General features: G+C 44.3%; 1 protein-coding gene across 1 annotated transcript in view; it reads right to left on the bottom strand.

The window, feature by feature from the left end:
* Positions 1–2180: 2180 nt before the first annotated feature.
* The window catches only part of KCNQ1 (potassium voltage-gated channel subfamily Q member 1), a 227823-nt gene continuing 210166 nt past the window's right edge, over positions 2181–19837 (bottom strand). The window contains exons 16-18 of the mRNA XM_082270391.1: positions 13048–13094; positions 5647–5708; positions 2181–2751 (exon numbers count right to left, since the gene is read on the bottom strand). Coding sequence (XP_082126517.1) covers positions 2551–2751; positions 5647–5708; positions 13048–13094 — 310 coding nt within the window. The 3' untranslated portion in view covers positions 2181–2550. The remainder of the gene's footprint in view (positions 2752–5646; positions 5709–13047; positions 13095–19837) is intronic.

Here is a 19837-nt window from a genome sequence, read left to right on the forward strand (position 1 = left end):
ATCGCAGATGACCCTAGCGCTGGTAATAACTGGCATTAGCGATTTAGCTTAGTGCCAAAGTAGGGGGACCAGGTTAATTTACGCTTAAAAATCAACAAACATTTAAAAAGTATTCCTCCATTCATATTAAGGCTGGCTTTACACCTATGCAGTGCGGTAGCATGTGTTTTATCACAGCGCATAGCACTTTATGTGTTACAATGTCATTCACTTAAGTGTACCACTGCATTGCACAGTAACGATCAGTGCACATACGCTGCATGTGTTAAAAAGAAAAATGGTGCAGGGACATTTTCTCATCCATTGAGAGGCTTTGGCAGTTGGTTCCAAAAGAAACACATAATGCACAAAAGACTGCAACTATAGGCAGACAAATAATAGTGCCTGCAAGTATTTTATCCTACTTTCTGGTGGTCCCTAGGCACCCCAATGGTTGAACTCTAATTTGACAATAACTCCTGAAGTTGTGCTTTATTCCCTTCTGCCTACCGTATTCACTTCTGGTCAGTGAAGTGGTCTGATGAGACAGTAGTGATGTGCTGGAGGAGAGCCCAGAAGTCCCTTATGGGGTCCCAGGAAGCTCTCCAAAGTAGGTAAACAAAACCTGCGTTTTATCAATCTGCCTTAGGTGTAATAGGTGTATAATTTTAAAATTACATCTTTCAATTTAAATGAGAATCCCAATTATCCTATTTATATTAGTAAAGTATAGTATTATAACTGTTAAGGAGAAGTTGTGAAGGGGTGACCTAATACAAGTACAGTATTTTACACTTTCCAGTTCCTTTGATTGTTTTTTCGTAGCCATTTGGTTCAGATATAATCTTTGTATAAAAGGGCACACAATCGCCACCCCATAAGGAGTGTGCTGGTGTTCTAAAAATTGCAAAGATAAAAAATACTATCCACAGAAAGTGTAATACCTTTTGCATCAGATACATTTATGTTACAAAAAGGAAAAAATATATATAGAAAAAGGGAATACAATCTATTAGTAAGAATGCTATTCCTAAATTGAGCAATACCCACAAATTCTAGCCTACTCAAAAGCTATCATAGCAGTTGAAAAGCAAAGGGCAAGTAAATCTAAAATGCCATTTAATTTATATCAAAGAGAAAATAAATTGACCTCATTAAGAAAGAGACTAAAAAGAAGCCTGCTGAACAGCATATATGGTCCCCACTCCTACCTTTACTGATGGAACCCCCAGAATTCCCATGAAAATTTGAAGTTACTGAAGAAGTCAAAACTTGCACTCATCTAGGCAAGCACCGGGGAGGGAGGGAGGGAGGGAGGGAGGAAGGAAGGGAGGGAGGGAGGGAGGGAGGGAAGGAAGGGAGGAAGGAAGGGAGGGAGGAAGGGAGGGAGGAAGGGAGGGAGGGAGGGAGGAAGGGAGGGAGGGAGGGAGAGAGGGAGGGAGGGAGGGAGAGAGGGAGGGAGGGAGGGAGGGAGGGAAGCATACTCATGTGCACCATAGTTCTAGTAGTAGGTAGATGTAAAAACTGGCACCTTCTAGTGACAATATTTTACATATTGCTTTCCATGTTCAGCCACCCTTCTCAGGTACACTGTCCTAGAGAGACCCTGGTCAGTGTTTTTCTGCCCAAAATGACGAACACATAAGTAAATTGATTTAAGGCTCTGCAGCATTTAGGTGCAGATATCTCTAGTTTTATAAAGATACCAAAACCTTTGAGAAGACATTGTGAAAACTATTGGCTTTTTTTTTTTTTTTTACACAGGCATTGTTAGGTTTACTCATTCTTTAAAGAGCAGATATATCCATAAAGGGTTCCTTTATTTTGACCAGGGGTAAGGTTTTGTCCCAACCAGATGAGTATTGCTGTCTGGTACCCCAATGGAGAGACCTCTCATAGCTGTGCAAAAGACTTTGTTTGCCATAGAATCCACTAAGAAGACACCGTATTACTTGCCATCTGGTCTATTCCTCATAGTAAGATGTGGATCATTTTTAGACCAATAACAATGGTAGCTCAACTGAAAATCTGTGCTCAGACGGCAGTGAATATGCCAGAGGCATGGAGTCATCTCCTCCTCCAGTGAGCTCCCAGGAACCAGTACAAACCCTATGGGGAACTGTCCCCACCATTTCCACAGTTGAAGTCACTAACTCTGCAGTTACATAAAAAAAGTGTGTTTGCTCCGTTCTGACACAGATACTTTTCCAGCAAGGCCGAAATTCTATATGGCCCCTTAATACATATATTACAGTCATAATCATCAATGTGAGACAAAAATATATTCTGCTGCTTTCTTACACTCACAGTTGTATCTACTACATACCCCAAGGTCTCCCTTCCAATTGAAAAACCATCAACAAAAGCTATCCAGTTTGCAGACAACTAGCTGGACACCATTTGCAGTATTACAAACTATAGATATTGGCTAGTCAGTCTAATTATATCATTAATTTGAATCTTCTTCTTTCCACTTAAAATTCATTTATTAAAATAACGGATTTCTGCATGGAGTACAGCTGAAACCAGTCTGTATAGTAACTATTGTCAGTCTGCACATCTGCCTGTTCATCAGGAAATTTGGTCCTGGTCTCGTCGTGGCACAGTTAGCTGCTCATAGGTGGGGAGGGTGTTACTGGACAGGTTGTTTCCATTATTTAAGGAATTACTTCTGTGAGGCGATCGGTTTATTGGTTGACCTCCCGGTTGACCCGTAACGAGATGGTGAAGCATGTCAGTTATGAGATTCAGTTTAAGGTCCATCTGGGTTACCTAAAGAGGAAAAAAAGAACACTGGAATCTTACAAGATATGAGACAAGGCGATCACACCTACTTCCTGCTTAAAAGAGATCGGAACATATTTTTTTTCTTTCAGCTGTGATGCAGTAACCTTGTCAAAGTTATGACAACGTGATACTTATATTGTTTTTTGGGGATACACATGGAGTTCTTTTTAAATCTTTTAAAGAAAAAAAAATAAAAACATTTTTTTTTTTTTACAATCTGAGAAGTGTTGCTGTTGATGCAAAGTATAAAATATATTCTGCAATTTGTCCCATTTATCAGGACATGTAAAGGGATATTAAATCCTCAGTTTTTAAGCACTTTAAGCAGCTGATTTATGCACTTACTGAGTATACAGCTTCTCCATTATTTTAATCCTGGTCTATGTTCTAGTTTAAGCTGCTGCCATGACCACTGCCCCTGGTTTCCATTTTCAGGATAGCTACTTTTCTTGCAGTGTCCTATGGAGCCACCCTTGCATGCAGGGGCTAGAGCTGTGTCTCCCTACACTTTGTACATCAATGGGAACACACAGTCCCATAGCCTAGGATGGCAAGGCATTTCCTGCTCCTCCCCTTCGTTCTCCAAACTTAAAGTGATTGTAAAATCTAGTTTCTTTTCCTAAAAATATAGTACACCTGTTATACTTACCTCCTCTGTTCCAGTGGTTTTGCACAGAGCAGCCAAAACCTCCTCTTCTCGGGTACCTCTTCGGCTCTCCTGGCCCCTCCCTTCTGTTCAGTGCCCCCACAGCAAGCAGCTTGCTATGGGGGCACCCAAGCCAAGTCACAGCTCCCCATGTCCATTCAGACACGAAGCCCCAACCCAGGCCCCTCCCCCTCCTGATTGGCTATCTGACTGATTGACAGCAGCAGCCAATGGCATCACTGTTGTGTCTTAGCCAACCAGGAGTGAGAATCTCGGATGGCTGAGACACTCGTGGACATCGCTAAGGCTCAGGTAAGAGTTAGCGGGGCAGATGCACACAAGTGTTTATTTCTATCTTAATGCATAGAATGCATTATGATAAAAAAACGTCTGCCTTTACATCTTCTTTAAGCCTAGTACACATGGACCGAGTGTTGGGCAACGTTGACCGGTTCAATAAAAAAATAATGGCTGACATTCGGCCTGTGTGTATGTCAGCCAGTCTGACAGAAGTCAGCCGTTCGGCCGTCTTCTGTCTTCCGTCAGACGTGCATGCTGGAAAACCTGGAAAACCAGCAGCTGACTGGCTCCCTGATCAGCACTCTCAGCCAATGGCTGAGAGCGCTGACTGGAGTGTTCTGGCGGGGGACTATCCTCTTGTCAGAACACAATAGTTTAGCAGGGGAGATCGCTGTACTATTGTCGGATTGTTAGTACAGCGGCTCCAACCAGAGCTGTCAGTTTTTTCATTCAACCCGCTGGGTATAGTAGGCTTAAGAGACTACACTGTCCACTGTGAACTCTTTCCTGTAATCAGACGTTCAGGGAAGCAGCATTGAGAGCAGAAACAAGCAACATTGAAAGTTATAAACTAAAAGTGTTGAGATAAGAATTTTAACAAATTGTTAAGCGGGAAAGTCTATTTTTTGTTTTAGAGCCCATTCACACTAGCGCCGACTTGTCAGCCTGACCGCTACAGGACCTGTTCTAATAGGATCCGACTTAGAAAAAGGGTCCTGTACTATTTCGGGGCGACCTCGGAGCGACTTGCATAGACTTCCATTATATGAAATTACCCCAAAAAAAAAATTTAATAATCAAAATTTAACATTTTAGGCCAATTTGTTTTCTGCTACATATGTTTGGAAAAAAAAAATCGCAATAAGCGTATTTTGATTGGTTTGCACAAAAGTTATTGCGTTTATTAAGGGAAAGATTTTTGTCATTTTGGTGTTTTTTTTTTTAGCGAGTAATGGCGGCGATCTGCGATTTTTTTTGCGGGACTACGACATTGCGGCGGACAGATCGGACCCTTGACTGACATTTTTGACACTTTTGGAGGTACCAGTGACATTACTACTGTAATCAGTGCTATACATATGCACTGTTACTGTAAAAACGACACTGGCAGGGAAGGGGTTAACTTTATTAGTGATCAAGGGGTTAAGTGTGTCCTTAGGGGCGCGCTTCTTACTGTAAAGGGGTGTGGCTAGTGATGTAACCACAGAGACATACGATCCTACATAGCAGGATCGTATGATCTCTGCAGTTAGATCAGGGAGAATGACAGGCGGCTTTGTTTACATCAGCCGCCTGCCTTTCTCCCTCTCCACGGGGAGATCGCGAGTGACCCGATGTCCGCCGCCCTAGAGGCTCACAGGCTAGTGACGTAGTCCTACGTCACTCTGCCTGTACGGGGCTGACCGCCGCAGTAAATGTACTTGCGGCGGTCGGCAAGTGGTTAAAACACGCAAACACTTACTTGACACCACTCTCGATCCAGCGCTGTCCCTGCTCTCTTCCTGCATTCATAGGCTTTACTGGATTTGTCAGTAAAATCCAGTGAGAAGAGAAAACGGGCAGAGCTAAACCACACTGTGTGTATACGGATGCACACAGCACAGCTCGGGAGTGCACCCGCACAGGTGCCCCCATAGTAAGCGGCTTTCTATATAGGGACACCACTCAGAGAAGAGGAGGAGTCATAACCCGTCAGCAGGAGATTCCAGAAGAGGAGGTTCGGGGCCTCTCTGTGCAATAATATTGCACAGAGCAGGTAAGTATATCATGTTTTTAAAAAAAAATAAAATGTTTGCCTTACAAAGGATTGAGACAATAACAGCAACAACAATGGCCTATTACTAAAGAGCAAGCTTTATTCTAGTAATATAAACTACACTGCCATACAACCTCGAATTTGGCAAATCCTCAATTAGGCTTTCTTTTTTTTTTACCTTATCTTCTACACGGTTTAATCTTGATCCAATAGTATTATTACCACGATCTTTCACTTTATCTGGAAAGAAAAAAGATAAAAACGGATTTAAGTAAAATAACTTCATTTTAATTACAAGTGTTTTCCAAAAAAATGGATTTTTGTAAAATCTTACCGTAAAATCCTTTTCTCTTAGCTCATTGACAGACGTAGTCCTCGGTGATACAGCACCTTCGGGTTATGTTGCCTCCACAGGAGCAGGACTAGACAGGAAATAAAAATGCTCTGGCCACACCCCAGGGGCAGTCCCCGAGGGTATATCCTCTCTCTCTCCGCCACAGCAAATCAGTTATGTCACAAAAGCAGTGCTTAGAGAATTTAACCCAACCCAACTCAAAAACAGAGGGGCGGGGACTACGTCTGTCAATGAGCTAAGAGAAAAGGATTTTACGGTAAGATTTTACAAAAATCCATTTTTCTCTATCGCTCATTGACAGACGTAGTCCTCGGTGATACAGCACCTTCGGGAAGTCCCAGAGCAGTATCACAAATGAGGGGTGGGAAAATGGAAATCAAATCCCAATCTAGAAGGCCCAACCGGTGCCAACTAGAAGTTTACAATGCTCATCCTTAATGATGAGACTCAACAAAAAAGAGAAATTTTTTTTTTTTTTTCAAACAGAAAAAAACCCTCGAGGTAGACCACCGGTCTCCTCAAATTGCGGCCTGCAAAACCTTGCGGCCAAATGAGGCATCCGCCGATGCCATCACATCAATTTTATAGAATTTTGTAAAGGTATGTACCGACGACCAGGTGGCCGCCTTACATACCTGGACCACTGACGCCTGATGGCGAAAGGCCCAGGAAGTACTGAGCGCTCGAGTGGAGGGCGCCCTAATAGGGAACGGAGGACTCTGACCCTTAATAGAATAAGCCTGTACCACCGTCTGTCTAATCCATCTGGCCATAGTCGCGGCAGATGCAGGCAACCCCTTTCTGGGGCCATCCGTGATCACAAAAAGTGAATCCGTCTTACGGAATGATTCCGTAGCTTTCAGGTATACCCTGATTGCCCGAACCACATCCAAGGAATGCAACGCATGTTCCCGATGATGATTGGGCTGAGGACACAAGGAAGGTAGTACAATATCTTCATTCAGATGAAAATCTGAAACCACCTTAGGAAGAAAGGATGGCTTAGGATGAAGTACTACCTTATCCCTATGAATCACTAGGTATGGGGACTGGCATGATAATGCAGCCAGTTCTGACACCCTGCGAGCAGAAGTGATAGCCACCAAGAAGGCCACCTTCTGGGATAAAGTAAGCAAGGGAATCTCCCTGATGTTTTCAAAGGGAGGTTTCTGTAGAACCGACAAAACTAAATTAAGATCCCAGGGCGGTAAGGGCGCGCGGACTGGTGGAGCCAGGTGCCGCACCCCCTGGATGAAATTCCGCACCAAGGACTTGGTAGCTAAAGGTTTCTGAAAGAAGATTGCTAATGCTGAAACTTGACCCTTGATGGTGCTCAAGGCTAGTTTCTGCTCAACCCCTTTTTGCAAAAAAGCCAATATTCGAGTCACCGAATAGGTACGTGGAGGAAATCCTAAAGATTCGCACCACGCAATATAAGTCTTCCATGTGTGATAATAGACCTTGCTGGAAGTCGCTTTCCTTGCTTTATTAAGGGTAGGAATGACTGAAGCTGACAACCCTCTGTCCTTCAGTACTTGGGTCTCAATGGCCAGGCCATTAAAACCAGCGACTGTAAAGCACGATGGTAAATTGGTCCTTGAGACCACAGACATTCCCTGAGACGAAGTTCCCACGGAACGTCTGCGACTAGCATGTCCAAGTCGGCCAGGCCGGCTTGACGAGGCCAGCCTAGAATTTCTAGGGCCACTGGCGCTGACTGGATCTGAACCAGGCGTCCCTAGAGCTATCTGGCCCCGACCATCCGAGAAAGTCTGGTCGTTTTCTGTTCCCACACATTTATCAGATACCTGATTCCTATCAGGAAGGGTGATCTTTTCTGGTTGAACCTCAGGGACCGAAGTCACCCGGCTAGAGGCTTCTTGGTCTGTCTGGTCAACCAGATCCGATTCCTGTGGGGAATAGAGACTAATCTTAGTAAAGGAAAAGATCTATTCAGGGAACGGTGACTACCGCTCCCTGTAGTACTTAAATGTTGGAAGGGAAGAATCGCACCGGTAGTAGTAGTCGATGCTCGATCTAATGTCCTGAATACCGGTGAAAACGTCCCCCCACCCTCAACCCGGGTGGGGGCGCACCTTCAGGCTGTGTAATCCTTTGCTTCGGGTTTGGCTGAGTCGGTCCTCTGTTTGTCCGACCAGCCTTTCTTGAACCCTCCTGGAGGAGTCTTGCCTTTCCCGCTTGTTCCAGCCGGGCGTACGAACCCTTTATGGGCGGTAAAGAAAGGTCCTCGCTTGTTGCGAGGTCCCTTAGCTTTAGCAGCCTGTGGCAAGAAAGTGCTCTTACCCCCAGTGGCATCCTTAATAATTTCATCTAGGGTGGCCCCAAATAGACGATTCCCCTGAAAGGGGAGATTCGTCAAGGTCTTTTTGGAACCTAGGTCAGCTGACCAGCATTTTAACCACAGCACACGTCTGAGGATTACCGCTGACATAGATGCATGCCCTAATAGGGGAGTAGTGTCCAAGGCTGCGTCAGAGATAAACTGTAGCCCTTGTATAATCTGTTCCATCAAATCAGATGTTTCCTGGGGAATATCTTTTCCCCTAAGGTCTTGGCGTACCAATCTCGCCCATTCCGTAAGTGTCTGGGAAACTAGACCAATAACAATTACTGGTCTAAATGCTGACCCTATCAGAGAGAAGATAGTGCGGGACTCTGCTTCCATCTTCCGATCTACCGGATCCTTGAAGGACGAAGTGTCCTCCACTGGGATAACCGTGGCTTTATTCAGCCTGGAAATAGGTGGATCCACCACTGATGGTACCGTCCATTTCTTAATGAAGGATGAAGGATTCCTCAAATGGATAGCGTCTAGCAATACGCTTGGAAAATCGTAAAGGTACGCTTAGAATGCTCCCATTCTCCTTTAATTTTATTACCAAAACACTTGGGTACAGGAAAAACCTTCACCGTTTTGATGGGCTTGTTAGTACCAAAGGGAATCTCTGTTTCAGTTGCCTCTGCCGGTAAAACCTCAAGTCTTAAGGTTTCCCGCACTGCCACAACTAGTGCGTCCACCAATGCTTCTTCCTGAATTATAGCGGGAGAAGGAACGTCCTCCTCACTGTCTGAGGGAGCTTTACCTGAGGTAACAGCCCTTGCAGAGGGACCTGCAACTGCAGTGACCATCTCTGAATCTGAGTCAGAGGTGTCAGATAATATAGGGGTAGGCGGGGGTCGCTTCCTTGACCCCCGTCCCTGACAGGCTGCCTCCACCCGAGCCACCAAAGACTCCAAAACTGCTGTAAATGCATCCATACTCTGTGCACCGGCGGGTCCCGTGGTCCCCTCGAGGGAAACAGGTGGGGGAATTTGTGTGGCAGGGTCCATGATTATTCCAGTAACTTCCCGGATAATACAATTCAATTAAATAAAAAAACTTTTTTTTTTTTTTTTTTTTCAGACCCCCAGCGCCACAAAAGCCCCTTAGTGTTACCTGCTAGGGATCCCTATCGATCGAGAGAGAGAGAGAGAGATAGACCCCCAGGCTCACCACTTGATGCTCAGAGTTTAACTGCAACAGGTTACAGCGCTGTCTACACAAACAGGAAGTCTTTTGGCTGGCTGCCCAGGAAGAAAGGAGGCGGCTCCGCCCCTCTGCACGCCTTCCGGCGCCTCCCCTAGCTCCACGAGGTGTTTGGATCACCTCAAACATGGCCGCCCCCATGCTGGAGACACGAGGCTACGCCAAAATGGCGGCTCGTGCGATCCAGCAAAAAAAATGGCGGCGGCCTGTACCGAATAGCGGTGTGCTGCAGAGCACACAACACCTTCTCTGCATGGGGATTTGGCGTGGTTGGCGGTACCGGCCCTAGCGGACCGCATGGCCGTTCGGAAGGCCTGCTATTGCTGGAGATTTGACTAGGAAGGCAGTCTACATGTCCGTGGCTTCTGACTGGTAGGTACTTTATTATTATCACAGTAAGATTTCCAGACTGCCACTGATTACAATCTTTTTAACATGTATACAATTAGATTGTTAGCTCCCAAACCAAGCCTCCTGGCTTTTTGCACATAAAATCACACAAAGTAGGGGGATCTGTGCCATGTTATAGGATAGAGGGGGACTATCTTACCATACAGAGAGGGGCCCGCGTTCACCACAAGACCCGTCCGGGGAAAAGGGGGAACATACTACTCACCATACCGGAACCAGGCGGGCACCAACTCCTGACAGTACCCCTCTCCACCGGGGCGGGAGGGCTGTCGACCAATACGGACGCCGTGACTCATGGTCCTTGGCGTTTCAGCGAGACGTTTAACTCGCGGGGTCAGTCCCCCAGTGGGACTATGTCGCGGCCGACCCAGCGCGGAGCTATGGCCTGCACGCGCTCGTAGGCTGAACTGGGGTGACCACCGGATCTCAACATCCAGCCCGTCGCCCAGTTCAGCTTTCTTGCTTGAAGATCCCACAGGAACACTGGAGAAAAAAGCTGTCTAAAAAATCTTTTTAAGAAAAAAATCTTGCCAGGACCGAAGATCCCAGCAAGGTATCTAGGTCCTTACTCCTGACTAGACAGAAAAAAACTGATTTGCTGTGGCGGAGAGAGAGAGGATATACCCTCGGGGACTGCCCCTGGGGTGTGGCCAGAGCATTTTTATTTCCGGTCTAGTCCTGCTCCTGTGGAGGCAACATAACCCGAAGGTGCTGTATCACCGAGGACTACGTCTGTCAATGAGCGATAGAGAAATGAATGTTAAAGATTCCACTTTCATATCAAGCTATGTGTGTCCGAATGAACTACAAGCCCCAACATCCTTAGCAGCAGTTGGCTTGTAGTTCATTGAGTCAGGGAGTATTGGCATACCGGTACGGGATGTAGGGGTAAGCCGATACAACGACCGTGTGCAGGAGACCTACATGGCATCAGCGATCTGCTGATTGCTGGTGCAATGCTTTCCAGGCTTCTGCAACAAATAATAATAAATGCAATTTTTTTTTACCTGCAAAAAAAAAAAAAATTGTTTTTTACTTTTTTTTTTTTTAAGAGAACCTATCCTTTAAGGTAAAGTAATAAATGTTTTCATTTTAATGGTGGGTGGGGATGGACAAAACAGGGCTCTCTTTTGGGGATCAAGTCTTGAAAAATTATTATTATTTAAAAAAAAACTTTTGATCAGATTGTTACACAAAATGTGTTAGTTCATATAAAATATATATATACGTTATTCTAGAATTTGTCCCTTTTATAATGTTGCTTAAATTACGATTCTGGTACAATGCATCACAAAGTTATTTACAAATGAAATAAAGGTATTTTTCCCCAATTCTGCACACTTCAATTCAGTGATACTAAAAAAATGAAGTTATAAAAAGTTTGAATAGGTAAACCAATTAGAAAATAGAGGGTTAAATAGGAACACATTTGAACTTTTTACTTGTAAGGTTGCTTTATCTGAAATACTATGCAGGTAAAAAGTCATTCCTTTGTTTATGAGTGAAACCGAGTGAATAGAATGTAATATTATAAAAATGTTGTTACATTGCATTTTTCAGTTAGAGCCGGTCCACACTAGCGTGACTTGTCAGCCTGACAAGTCGCGCTCTCTCGCGGTCCATTGACCGCTACAGGACCCGTTCTAATAGGAGCGACACAAGTCGCTCCGACTTAGAAAAAGGGTCCTGTACTACTTTGGGGCGACCTGGAGCGACTTGCATAGACTTCCATTATGTGAAGTCCATGCAAGTCGCTCCGAAGTCGTGGTGCATGGTAATGCACAAGTCGCCCCCGAAGTAGTACAGAGTCGCGTCGCCCCAGTGTGAACCGACTCTTAAAGTGTCCTTTCAGCCAAAGCACACGTATTCTTTTTTGCCTTGATCTAAACGATCCCACCCTCCCCTTTCACAGAAAAATACTTACCGAGATCTAGGGCTATACTGTGTAGGCGCAGCCAAGACGGGAGCCTGTCACCGCCGTATATAAAACAATGGGGGCCACAGGCATCAGATCTCTGTATAGGGGGGTTTGATCTTTAGGTCGGGACAAAAAAAAAAAAAGCAGGACATCACTGTCGGCTCCCACAGCCATGATGGGGGCATCTGGGGTTCGAAGACCAGCAAAGAACCGGCCTAGGTGAGGAAAGCGTTGCACTCCTGGACTGGAGTGTGCCTATTTCTGTTTTGTTTTTTTAAAGACTTTTTTTTATCAGAAAAAAAGGATCAAAAAAACAAAAAAAAATTATGTACATTTGAAACAGGGCATATTGACAATTAGACATTCACGGGCCGTCCAAAAGGCCAGCACCTCAAAAAACAGAGGATCCCATCTGGGGCCTCATACTTACCTCATCACCCTATTCCTGAGAGTCTGATAATCTTTGTTTTAAAATAAAATAAAATAAAAAAGGATGATACCATAACTACCCCACTCCCCCTTGAGACACCCCATTATCCTGTATGAACAAGGAGGTAACAGGCATCGTACCCATTTTCTAAACGTCAGCAGGTACAGTATTTGTAGCAGCTGATTTTTTATTTTTTATTTTTTTATTTTAAAGGACCGTAGTTCCCCTTTAGCATTTTTTTTTTTTTTTTTTTTTATAACAGTGTCTACATTTTATCACTTTGACAAGACTGCAACTTTACATTTCGCACTTCAATACACTGGAAAAACATAACAGCAGAAAGAGACGTGAAGTGAAGCAAAATAAAAGGTAATTATTCCAACAACCTCCAATAGGCCCCTGTGTTCCCTCCAATTCTAGATGGGGCATAGCAGACATGAACTTGCCTACCATGAAGTCATATGAGGGTGTAATAAAAGAGGCACTTGTTACTGCACAATAAAGATTTTCCATTTTGGATATACTTGTGGCCATTCATTTCTTAAGGCTACATTCACACCTGAGCTTAGCATTTTTACAGCGATTTTACCGCGATTTTTACCGCGATTTACAGGCGTTTTTTGCGCAGGCGTTTTTGGATTGAATAGAGACCAATGGAAAATGCCTGTAATCTGCCCAAAAAGAAGCTCATGTACTTTTTTGAGAATTGGGCGTTTTGCTCACAGCGTCAAAACGCTCAGATGTGAACAGGGGCCATTGAAATGAATAGGATTTGTCTTGTTGGGCGTTTTGAGAGCTGATCCTAGAGCAGAAAAACTCCCCAAAAACGCCTACATGTGAACGGAGCCTAAAAGAAAGTAAAAGCTTCACCATGAATGTGCCACATCCCAAGGTTGTATTTCAATAGGAAAAGATTACCTGACCCAGAGAGAAAGAGTGAAGGTTTCCCCAAGGACTGGTCAAGCCTATAAAAAAGGAATATATGCAAATAAGAGATACGGATAACTTACAACACATTGTTACTTAATGATGTGTTTCTAACAGTATTTTACAAATAGACAAGCGAGGCGAAGGTGGTCAGTATGCGTTTTGGAGAACAAAAATGTAATATATTGCAGATTAGCAGTTTTTAGATTTGGTAGCTGTACTTGTTTTCTTTCTATAGTATTTTTACCTTTATTTAACTGGTGACCCTACTAGTAACAATTCTTTCCTAGGGTGACAGTGTCCATTCACTATATTGTATCTTTGGAAGAGCAATGTTCTCCTAGGACAGGAAATGTGTTAGGGCTACAGAAGAAGTCTCCCTCTTCTGATCTCCATTGAAAGAGGGAGTTCTTTAGTCCACAGAGAAAACAATGCAGACTAATATTGAGTTTTCAGTGCAATGTTGTCAGTTTACTACAGGAAGTTAAAGTGTCATTAACCCTATATCTTTCAGAACTGTCAGTACATGCTGTTTATACTCCATCACTATGGGATTCGTTTTCTGTATTCTACAAAAAAACTGGTTGATCGTGCTGTTCACCGTCTCTCCCTCTGTGTCTATGTCCCTCCTACAGCCTGAGATTGTGTAGACCAGCCATTGCCAGATCTACTGAGCAACCATAAATAAACTGGCGCAACAGAAATCAAAAGTAAACCTTAATGGCCTCCTATAGATCATATGGAGAAATAAAAAACGGACCTGGATGAAGTACTGGAAAGTCCATACAGTCCATGAAGTGGGATCGGTCTGTGCACTATTGAAGGCAGCTTTAGCTCAAGTGTAGAAGCAAACTTGCAGGATACTGGAAAGAAAGAAAAAGTGCCACTGGCGCTTTTTCTTTCTTTCCAGATCTACTGAGCATGCTCCAGTTTCAGCTCCCTTCTAAGCGGTTCATTTCCTTCTTTTTCTTATCTGTGCGACCCACGTGACTACAGAGTCACACATGTGGGCATATACACTCCAGATAAATGATAGCCCACTCCCTCCCTCTTCCATGCCCACTAAACAGCTAAACACAATGGGAGCATGAGATTTCATGTTGATTTAGGTAGGCTTCACCTTTTTGTAATTCTAGGCACATACAAACAATAGACACAGGCTGTGATTGACAGAACCTCCCACTAGATAGCCCACTTGTTTTTGCACAAAAAGAAGATAGATTTGAGTGACAATTTAAACCATTTCATATTACATTATGTATATATTGTATTTTTTTTTTATTTTGAACATTGGTTTCTGAACACATAATAAGAATCTGTAAATCATCACTGAAACTATTTTGATGCAGTAAGCCTGGTCAATGCTTAGCCAATGGTCCTAATGCAAAGCAGTTTAGAGCACCCGAGGCCCAAAACCGGCCTTGCAAATCTGAAAAGCAGATGTGCCTGATGCTGAAAAGTTCATGATGCACTAACCTATCCAGTAGAGTGCAACCCTATCCCTTAAACTAGTGGTTTCCAACCGCAGTCCCTAAATATTCCCAACTGGCCATGTTTTGGGAATTTCCCATGGATAAAATTGACATTATTAGACAGATTTGCTCTCATCAACATGTCATATGTTGGCAGCAGCAGGAGATTTTACACACACTATCAGCTGCTGTAGCAGTGCATATAAATCTGACAAGCCAACTGTTGGCTGGTCAGGTACAAGTGATCAGGTCACACACACTATTAAAAGAAAGGAACTGTTTTAAGGAACACTTTTTAATCAGTGTATAGCATCAAGTCAATTAAACTCCTGGGATATTGATCTGGTCAGTTAAGTAGCAGAGGGGTTGTTAATCAGTTTTAACTGCTTGGGTGTAAATGAAATTAACAGGTGCAGTAAATGGGCAACAAATGAGATGACCACCAAAACCAGAATGGTTTGACAGGTAGAGGCCACTGACATTTTTTTTCCCCCTACTCATCCTTTCTGACTGTTTTTCACTACTTTTGCATTTGGCTAGGGTCAGTCTCACTACTGGCAGCATGAGGCGATACCTGGACCCTATAGAGGTTGTACAGGCAATGGTGAAGCCGTGGAGAATGTTTTGCTTTCTGTAACATTGTTCAGCATGACAGGTTTGGTGGTGGGTCAGTGATGGTCTGGGGAGGCATATCCATGGAGGGATGCACAGACTTCTACAGGCTAGACAATGGCACTCTCACTGCCATTAGGCATCGGAATGAAATCCTTGGATTCGTTGTCAGACCCTATGCTAGTGCAGTGGGTCCTGGATTCCTCCTGGTGCACGACCTTGCCCTGGCCTCATGTGGTGAAAGTATGCAGCCAGTTCCTGGAGGATGAAGGAATTGATAACATTGAATGGCCCCCATGCTCGCCTGACCTAAATCCAATAGAACCCCTCTGGGACATTATGTTTCAGTCCATCCAATGCTGCCAGGTTGCACATCAGGCTGTTCAGGAGCTCAGTGATGCTCTGGTCTAGATCTGGGAGGAAAAAACCCCAGGACACCATCCATAGTCTCATTAGGAGCATGCCCCGACATTGTCAGGCATGCATACAAGCACGTGGGGGCCATACAAACTACCGAGTACCATTTTGAGTTGCTGCAATAAAATTTCAGCAAAATGGACTAGCCTGCTGCATTTTTTCACTTTGATTTTTGGGTATCTTTAAATTCAGCCCTCTGTAGGTTGAACAATTTTCAATGTGGAATAGACTCCCTCCAGAGGTGGTTCTGGCTATCTCACTAGATTGCTTTAAAAAAGGTCTGGATTCTTTCCTGGGTGTACTTAATATACAGTAAACGGGTAGTAAAATTTTTTTTTAGGTCAGGTTGATCCAGGGAATATCCGAATGCCTCTCAGGGGGATCAAGAAGGAATTTTTTTCCCTGCTGTAGCAAATTGGATCATGCTTTGCTGGGTTTTTTTTCGCCTTCCTCTGGATCAACTGCGGGTATAGGATTGCGTATATGGGATTGTATGGTTGGGTTTTCAATACTGGTGTTTTTTTTTTGGCTGAACCAGATGGACTTTTTTCAACCTGACCAACTATAACTATTTCCATCAAACAATGTAGCATCCTTGCATTCCTAACATTACCCAGTCCTTATCAGTATAGACCATCCAGCATGATATTTTTTCCCACTGAGATCTGATATGTTTTCAAAGTGTTCCTTAAATTTTGTTGAGCAGTATATATATATATATATATATATATATATATATATATATATATATATATATATACACACATACACACACACACACACACACACACATGTATATATACATATACACACACACACACACATATTATATATATATATATATATAAATAATATGTGTGTGTATATATATATATATATATATATATATATATATATATATATATATATATACGTGTGTGTGTGTGTGTGTGTGTGTGTGTGTATATATATATATATATACATATACACACACACACACACACACACACACATTGTGTATATATATATATATATATATATATATATATATATATATATATATATACACATACATACATACACACACATATACATACACACACATATACATACATATACACACATACATATACATACACACACTGTATTACCAAAAGTATTGGGTCGCCCGCCTTTACACGCACATAAACTTTATGGCATCCCAGTCTTATTCCGTAGAGTTCAATATTGAGTTGGTCCGTCCTTTGCAGCTTTAACTCTTCTGGGAAGGCTGTCCAAAAGGTTTAAGAGTGTGTCTATGTGAATTTTGACCATTCTTCCAGAAGCACATTTGCAAGGTCAGGCACTGACTGGTCTGTAGGGTTAAGGTCAGGACTCTGTGCAAGCCAGTCAAGTTCCCCTATTGCAAACTCGCTCATCTGTGTCTTTATGGACCTTGCTTTGTGCATTGTTGTGCAGTCATGTTGGAACACGAATGGGCCATCCCCAAACTGCTTCCACAAAGTTGGGGTCATGAAATTGTCTAAAATATCTTGATATGCTGACACCTTAGGAGTTCCCTTCACTTCAACTAAGGGGCCAAGCCCAATCCCAGACAAACAACCCCATACCATAATCCCCCCTTCACCAAATGATTTGAACCAGTGACAAAGCAAGGTCCATAAAGACATGGATTAGCGAGTTTGGGGTGGAGGAACTTGACTGGCCTGCACAGTCTTGACCTCAACCCGATAGAACACCTATGGGATGATTTTGAGCAGAGACTGTGAGCCAAGCCCTCTCATCCATGTCAGTGCTTTACCTCACAAATGTGCCTCTGGAAGAATGGTCAAAAACATTCCAATAGACACATGAATATCTAAACCTTGTGGACAACCTTCCCAAAAGAGTTGAAGCGGTTACAGCTGCAAAGGGTGGGCAAATTTAATTTGCATGTAAAGGCTGGCATCCCAATACTTTTGGTAATCTAGTGCATGAGTGCGTGCGTATATATATATATATATATATATATATATATATATATATATATATATATATATATATATATGTGCGTGCATGCAAGTGTATTACATACATACACACATACATAGTATATATTTATGTTTTTTTTTTTTTTTGAACCAAGCATATAGATTTTTGATGAATACACATTGTTCTTCATAAGCGCACCTGTTTTGTATGTGCACAACTGAGAAGCAGGATAGCGCACTGGCCCTTGACACAGAAGGTACAGGAGGGGCCATAAAGTCTACTATGAGTCTGAGAACCACCTCCTCCTGGGCCAAGCTCTGCCTTGTGTCCGTAAGACACAGACAGGGCCGGCCCTACCATGGGTCCCGGCGGGACTAGAGAGGGGCAGCCCCCGGCCGCCTCTTCTCTTCTTCGGCTATCAGTAAAAAAAAAAAAAAAAAAAGTTCGTGGCCGGCCTGACATGCACACTGTGCATGCGCCCCCGCCGCTCGGCAAAGCCGTAAACGTTTGACTATTTCCGTGAATAGCCGAACATGTATTAGCTTTCCCGAGCGGCGGTGGCGCATGTGCAGTGTGCATGTCAGGCTGGCCGCGGACGTGTATTGACGTGTGGCGCTGGGCGGCGCCATTTTTTAATACTAAGGCGCCTTTAGAAAGAGGTAAGTGAGACTGCTCGACAGCCACACTACCTGCCATTATGCGGGGCTGCAGGCATACTACAGAAGATGCAGTGCTGCGGGCATGGTACATGCCCACAGCACTGCATCTCCTGTAGTATGCCCACAGCCCCGCACTCTCTTGTACCATGCTCACAGACCCACATTCTCCTATACCATGCCCACAACACTGCATCTCCTGTAGTATGCCCGCAGCCCTGCATTCTCTTGTACCATGTGCGCAGACCCGCATTCTCCTCTACCATAGCCACAGCCCTGCATTCTCATGCACCATGCCCGCAGCTCTGCATTCTCCTGTACCATGTCCGCAGCCCTGCATTCTCCTGTACCATGCCCGCACCCCCGCATTCTCCTGTACCATGCCCGCAGCCCCGCATTCTCCTGTACCATGCCCGAAGTCCCGCATCCTCCTGTACCATGCCCGCAGCCCCGCATTTTCCTGTACCATGCCCGCAGCCCCGCATTCTCCTGTACCATGCCCGCAGCCCTGCATTCTCCTGTACCATGCCCGCAGCCCTGCATTCTTCTGTATCAAGCCCGCAGCCCTGCATTCTTCTGTATCAAGCCCGCAGCCCTGCATTCTTCTGTATCAAGCCCGCAGCCCTGCATTCTTCTGTATCATGCCCGCAGCCCTGCATTCTCCAGTACCATGCCCGCAGCACTGCATTCTCCTGTACCATGCCCGCAGCCCTGCAGGGCACTGTGGCACTATAGACAGTAGAAAGCCTGGTGCGCTCATCTGCCCAGTGTCTACTGCTGTCCTGCTCCTGCTGTCACTCCGTACACACTCACACCCCTCTGACTGCTTTCATAGTCCTATAGAATGTGGGGGCCTCTTGGAGGGTGTGAATTTTTTATTTTTTGGGGGGGGGGGGCAGGATTTCATTCTCGGACCCAGGCAGTACAATGTCTTGGGCCAGCCCTGGACACAGAACGGGGTTCGGTCCCACCCCCCACTCCCTCCTCACTGGCTGTGATTGACAGCATTTGGAGCCAATGAGGAGAAGAGACACGGCAGAACAGCTGTTTTTTGTGCACATCGCTGGAACGCAATTGGGCTCAGCTAAGTATTGGGGGGGGGGGCTGCGGGAGGAGGTGCATACTGAATGTTTTTTAACTTCATGCACAGAATGCATGAAGGTAAAAAACCTTCAGCCTTTAGAATCACTTTAAGTAATGGGTCTGGCTCAAGGGCAAAAATCAAAGACAGGCTGAAGGGGCATGGTTGTGACCCCTGCTATCTATGGCCTCCAAAGCCTAATCTTTAGCCCAATAAATCTAACACTGTGGTAGAAAATAATCTTGGAAAAAAAAAAAAAAAAAGACGAGGAATGGTGTGGCTGACTGGCTAGCAGAATGATAAGAGAAAAAGGCAAGGAATCAGACTGTAGGTGAACCATCTAAACTAAGGGTGCTAAGATACTGTGTGAACAAACTGTCACTCCTGTTGGAACAATGTGCTGAGCCAGAGCGAACAAGGGAAAGTTTTCTGTGCCAGGCACTGTAGGCTGCTGAGGACCCAGGTTTACAATAAGACTGTTGTGCTGTGACAAGGATTGAGGGCTGAGAGCTGTTGCCAGGATGGAAGTTGGGTCCAGAAAGAAAAGAGCCAAGGTACACATTCTAAGAAACCAACCTGAGAACAAGGCAGCA

This window comes from Pelophylax lessonae, assembly GCF_965119305.1.
Source record: "Pelophylax lessonae genome assembly, chromosome: 10".
NCBI classification, from domain to species: Eukaryota; Metazoa; Chordata; class Amphibia; order Anura; family Ranidae; genus Pelophylax; species Pelophylax lessonae.